This window comes from Arvicanthis niloticus, chromosome 1, assembly GCF_011762505.2.
Source record: "Arvicanthis niloticus isolate mArvNil1 chromosome 1, mArvNil1.pat.X, whole genome shotgun sequence".
NCBI classification, from domain to species: Eukaryota; Metazoa; Chordata; class Mammalia; order Rodentia; family Muridae; genus Arvicanthis; species Arvicanthis niloticus.
In genome coordinates this window covers 90596220-90602654 of record NC_047658.1, presented here as the reverse complement: position 1 = coordinate 90602654, position 6435 = coordinate 90596220, and the positions used below count along the sequence as shown (strand labels likewise).

The 6435-nt window shown below is 43.2% G+C and overlaps 1 protein-coding gene across 1 annotated transcript in view; it reads left to right on the top strand.

Moving 5' to 3' along the window:
- Positions 1-6435, top strand: part of Arhgap17 (Rho GTPase activating protein 17) — a 75907-nt gene that overhangs the window by 47586 nt on the left and 21886 nt on the right. The window contains exons 6-8 of the mRNA XM_076928315.1: positions 250-374; positions 3254-3334; positions 5877-5990. Coding sequence (XP_076784430.1) covers positions 250-374; positions 3254-3334; positions 5877-5990 — 320 coding nt within the window. The remainder of the gene's footprint in view (positions 1-249; positions 375-3253; positions 3335-5876; positions 5991-6435) is intronic.

The following is a 6435-nucleotide window of genomic DNA, read 5'->3' as shown; positions in this document are numbered from 1 at the left end:
TATTGTGGAGATTACTTGAAATCTTCTTTCTATCACACCTATGACCTGTTTGCCTGGAGAAATTATGTATGTCAGTAGAATTACTTTATAGCTAATTTTATTTTCCATTGCTCTTTCAGTATGTTTTTTCAAGGAACCGAATTTCTTTTATGAGGTTTAATTTTCTTAAGCACGGCTGCCCAATTATACTTTGTTCTGTGCAGCTTGGAAAACTGTATGTGAGATACTTTGATTTGTAAACATATGCAGCTTGTAGCTCTACTGCATACTCAGAGTGTGTTCATGGTTTCAGGTGCTTTAAAGTCCTATTTGCGGGAATTGCCTGAGCCCTTAATGACTTTCAATCTGTATGAAGAATGGACACAGGTTGCAAGGTAAGTTTAAAGTTTTCAGAGTCTTAAAAGTTCAAAGGAACGATGTGTCCTTTGAACACAGTGTCCCACTTGTAAATAATTGTACTCTCAGAAATCATAATAGAACATCGAACTAGCATGTGTAGGGATATGTCCTTGTTCTCCCTGCATCCAGAGTGAACATGCTGAGTATTGTTAGCACAGAAAGCTGGTGTGGCTTCATCCACTTTAGTGGATTGGCTAGTTCAAACCCCACTGTGGTGAAAGCAAGTGAGGCATTGTGGAATAAGTGTCTGTGCTGCTGCTTGGAGGCTCAGCTGCTCAGCAATAGGACGGGAGCCTTATTTGCAGTAATAGTGATTTCCCAGTGTCCACTGTGTGCTAGAGTGAGCACATTGCCCCCCCCCGCTGTTCTTTTCCCCAAATTTATTTATTTGTGTATATCCCAAACACTTCTCTCCCTCTCTGTCCCTTTCTTACTGACTCCCTTCCTCCCTCCCCTTCTCTGAGAGGGTGAGACCCACCTGATCCCCCTCCCTGGTACATCAAGTCTCTGCCAGACTTCCACTAAGGCCAGACAGAGCAGCCTCGGATACTGAACTGCCTGCTGCTACGTATGAGCCTGGAGCCTTGTTCCAGCCCATGTATGTTCTTTGATGGCTCAGATTCTGAGAGCTCCCAGGGTCCAGGTTTGTCAACTCTGTTGGTCTTCCTGTGGAGTTTCCATCTACTTTTGAGCTTCGATCCTTTCCCCAACTCCTCCATAGATGTCTCTGACCTCCTTAGGTATCTGCTTTTGTTTCTGTCCACTGCTGGGTGGAACCACTCAAATGACAGTTATGCTCCTGTCTGCAAGCATAACAGAGTATCATTAATAATGTCAGGGATTTGTATTTGCCCGTGAGATAGGTTTTGAGTTGGGCCGGATATTGGTTGGCCTTTTTCTTCCGTCTCTGCTCCATCCCTACATTTCTTTTAGACAGGACAAATTTTGGGTCCAAAGTTTAGTGGGTGAGTTGTTGTCTCTATCCTTCCACTGGGGTCCTGCCTGGATACAGGAGGTGGCCTCTTCAGGTTCCATGGTCCTGCTGTTAGGCAATCTCAGCTAAGGTCACCTGCATTCTTTCCTGGGAGCCTCCCCTGTCCTAGGTCTCTGGGACTTCCTAGAGATTCTCTACCCACCACCCCAGGCAGCTGCAGATTCTCTCTCCTGTCTCTCCCCACACCTGATCCTGTTTCCCCATTTCCCTCCCCTTTCCCTATACCCCCCAGTTTCCTCCCTCCCTCTGCCTCCTGTGACTATTTTGTTTTCCCTTCTAAATGTTATTCAAACATCCTTGCTTCATTCTTAACAAGCATTCAGAACAGGCACATGTCCTTGTTAATTCATTGTATAGATACAGGAACTGGGAGCTAGACCAAGCAGTCGTCAGAGCTGGTATCCAGATGGAGACAGGTATTCCCTGAAGGCTCTGCCCATTGTTTGATCTTTTCCTCACTGCCTCTGCCTTCCGCCACAGCTTCCACATGCCCAGGAACAGGAGAGTGTGTTTCACATGCTATCAGCTTCTCCTTGGCCAGGCCAATGATCTCCTTGTTACCTTCTCACTGTCTCTTAATTGTCTAATTCTTCAGTCCTGGGAAAGGAAGGCAGTCTAAACTCCACCCCTGCCCCTCCCCTTTAGTTCACTCCTTGTAGGGAGTGATCCCTGCTTCTCAGGGATCTGCAGTCACGGTGGACTGAGAGACTTTCTCCCTGGTAGGTGCTGAGGTTTTAAGTTCAAAGATAAGTTCTCAGGCTATCCTGGGACTGAGTTAAATAAATCAAGAATCAGCATCAGTAGAATTTCTGTGTGTAGCCTCAAGTATCCTCTGGACTCCTTGACTTTAAAATTCTTCCTTAAGGTTGAGGCCTCTACCTCCTGGCAGATAAGTACTGTAGTTGAGAAATGTCAGCATGGGCCTCCATCCTGTTGGCTTGCTGGCTGGCCTCTAAGGTGTAATCAGGTGCCCCTCTGTTCTGCAGCACATCAGCATTCGTGGGCAGATGCTTCACTCTGTGTGGAGGACAGAGTTGCTACTCGGTGGGTTCTTTTCTTTCCATCACATGGTTATGGGGGGTTGTACATCAAAGCTGTGTAGAAACAGAACTCTTGTAACTGTTCCACACAGGCATTAGCCCAAACAGCAAGAAAGACCTGAGGTCTGGGTCCCTGGGAGCTTGACAGCTGATCTGTGACTAGGCTGTTACAGAAAGCTAGGCCTTGTAATGCTCCTAATTAATATATAGATTCCTAGACACATAAGATGCTCGTCATCTTACGTGCCGAGCGTGGCAGGGTCACAGGGTTCTGCCTCTAGCCTTGAGATCATTCAACGGCATCAACATTAGGTGACTTGAAGTACCCGCTCCCTGTCAAGTAGTGCGGAACTGGGATTTGACTCCAGACCTGTTTATTTCAAAGATGAGTGCTAACTCCCAGTTTTGAAAACAGACAGATAGATGTCACTGTTGATAAAGACATGTGTTAGCTAGAGCTGTAAGAAACATGTGACTTAAAGCAGGGTAGGTTTATTGTGGCTTGGATTCAGACATTCAGTTCCTTTTGCTTTAGGCTATGGCTACCCCATACATTATGGTGGTAGAAGAAGCCTGTTCACCCCATGCTGGGAAGTAGAGAAGCAGGTAGGGACTGGCCTCCTAACACCTCCCCCTAGGATCCAAGTCCTCCAACTAGGCCCTACCTTAGAAAGGATCTCCTAAGAGCACCACAGACCAGGGCCAAGCCTATAGCACATGGGCCTTTGAGAGATATTTCAGATCTGAGCTATAATAGCACATTAATATGGGTATTAGTAATGTGTGCTTTTATATATTCTTGTGCATATTTCTTTCCTAGTGTGCAAGATCAAGACAAAAAACTTCAATATTTATGGACAACATGTCAGAAGTTGCCACCACAAAATTTTGTTAACTTTAGGTATGTATTTGAGTTTGTTTTTCTGTTGCTGTGATAAACATCGTAATCAAAAGCTACTTAGGATGGAAAGGGGCATATTTGGCGTACAGGTTATAGTCTGTCATTGAGGGAAGCCAAGGCAGAAACTCAGGGCAAGAACCTGGAATCACAAGGAGCAAAGACTATAGAAGACACCTGTTTTCTGGCTTAGCCCAGGCTTACTGCTTAGCTGTCTTATACAGCTTGGGCCAACCTATCCCTATCTATAGTAAGTTAGGCCCTCCTACATCAATCATCAATCAAGAAAAAGCACCACAGACATATCCACAGGCCAGTTTGATAGATACATTTCCTAAGTTGAGGGTCCCTCTTCCCAGGTGTGTCAAGTTGACATCAAATTGGCCATTACAGTATATATGATTCTATAATGGAAGTTTCAGTGACCCTGGAGTGGATATGGTTCCTCTGAGATGACCCTAACTCTAGCATGCTTGGCACATTCAGGAGGCTTCGCACAATAACATGGAGCTGCCAGGATGGGATGGGCGTGCATGCACTGCTGGACACTAATATGTGGGTGGTGTCAGTATATAGAAATGTAGATGCTCTGATCATTTTGACCCTGCAGCTGTTAGCAAAAACATTGCTGTGGAAAGCTTTGGTGGCTGTGTGTTGTATTTGGAGTCTAAGCTGTCCCAGATGTAAATGTAGTTAATACATACTTAACTGGTTTCTGTGGCCATCCATAGAAAATAGTGCCCAAATCACTGTACAATAGAGATTATATTTCAGTACATTATTAAATATATCTCTAAGGAAACTTGTCATGGGACAAACTTCTGGGACTTCTCTTTCCCTTGGATGTCTATGCTTGGTAGAGGCATAGATGAAGGGTAGCCCCGGGGAGTTGTCAGTCAAAACCAAGCAAAGGGTCCAGCAATGTGACTCAGTGAGCAGAGGTCCTTACTGCTGAGCCTGAGAAGCTACATTGAGTCCCTGGCACCTACAAGATGGAGGGAGAGAATTAACTCCTGCAAGATGTGTCCTTCTATTTCCCTCTCTTTCTCCCTGATACACACATTGGAATAAATGTAATTAAAATTTAAAAACAAACTTAAAATTAGACAATTTTTTTCTTAAGTGATTCATTTAAAATCCATACTACAGGTGATTTGGGTGACATGTTCCCTGACCTTAAACTTGGTCTCGGTCTTTATCTCAGCCATGTCAGATCCTCCCTGTCCATATGTTAAGGACTGGCTCGGCCTTCTCTGTGACATCCCTCATAAGCCTGGCTCAGAATGGCAGATTATAGAAATCTGTGTGTGTGATGTAGTGGGAACTTAGTTACAGAACTTAATGTGTTGAGGTTTGCTCTTTTAGCTTTCATCTTTTTCTCTGTAACTTTTACTAATTACTTTTTAAATAATGAAGGGCATTTTGATGGTTCTAAGCTCAAAAGATACACATTGAAAAAACTCTTGTCTCTAGCCACCTCCTTCATCTGAGATACAGCATCAATAATTTCTTCAGTGTCTGTCTACTCTACAAGAGCTTGTGTGTGTGTGTGTGTGTGTGTGTGTGTATGATATTGCACATGCATGGGTGCACATACATACGGTGTGCACTCACACACGTGAAGTACATTCATACATACATAATTTTTTTCTCATTGCCCACTTTTCAAAATAATATTTTTAATTTTTAGAATTTCATATATGTGTACAATACATTGTGATTATGTCTACCCCATTCACATGTCCGTCTACCCCTGAACCCCTTTTGGTTTAGTCAGAATAACCATGTGTATTTTATATGTTATTCTCTCCTTTGCCTGCATTGTTCCATATCTTTGCTTAATACATCTTGAAGATTTTTCTGAATCACTACATTATTTTTTGGTCACATAGTACTTTGCTGTAGATCAAGATAGACTATAATTTACCTAACTAGGGCCAGGCGGTGGTGGCACACGCCTTTAATCCCAGCACTTGGGAGGCAGAGGCAGGTGGATTTCTGAGTTCAAGGCCAGCCTGGTCTACAGAGTGAGTTCCAGGACAGCCAGGGCTACACAGAGAAACCCTGTCTCGAAAAACCAAAAAAAAAAAAAAAAAAAAAAAAATTACCTAATTTCTTGTTAATAGATAACTTGGTTGTTCATGTTTCATTTTTATACTAATTATGTATAACAACACATGTCTATGTAATATAAATCAAATATTTTCATAATTAAAATGAAGGTTTTCAAATACAGTTTCCCTTTTTAAAACTACCTTTTTTATTAAACATATTGGGTCCACTATTAATCAGATTAATTAATGTAGGGGCAAAGTAAATAGATTACAAAGGAAAAATAAATTAGAAATAGGTAAGGTTAAATCAGTGTGATGATGTTGGACATGTTTTCTCCTTCCAAACCTTCAGTAATCTGTTTTGAGTAAAGTGCATGAGGAATGTGACCGGCACATGTGTCCACATGAGGCAGGTCCCAGTCAGGGACAGCGGAGCGGGGACGCTCCACAGTGCTTCAGAGATGCTTTTACCCTTCTGTTTTGTCTTACAGGTATTTAATCAAGTTCCTTGCAAAGCTTGCCCAGACCAGTGACATTAATAAAATGACTCCTAGCAATATAGCCATTGTGTTGGGCCCTAACCTCCTGTGGGCTAAACAAGAAGGGTAAGTGATTCTTCCCCACCTCAGGCTTAAGCTGCTTCTTCCCGGTGGTTACCATTTCAAGAGACATGCTCAACTGCAGATGACTTCAGAGTGGTCTGAAGTGGCATTCCCATCCAGTCATGTTTGGAAGACAAAGCTGTGCACTCGGTGTTAACTCCTGTGCAGATGACACAGAAACACAGGTGACATTATTCCTACCTAAGAGAGCTTCCACTCCTGAGTTCTGAGGCAGCTTAGCAGCCCCTTTATGGTGACAGGCAAGACACACATCTCTGTGTATGTACCACAGGGATAGACCCATGAGCCAAGCCCTTAAGTGTCTCTAGCTATGCCTAATAATTTAACTGACATAAAGCAAATTGACAAGAGAAAAACCTATAGGTTTTTGCAAGTACATAGGGAAATGAAGGCATAAAGAAACACCCAAATGTTGCTCTAGCTGGGC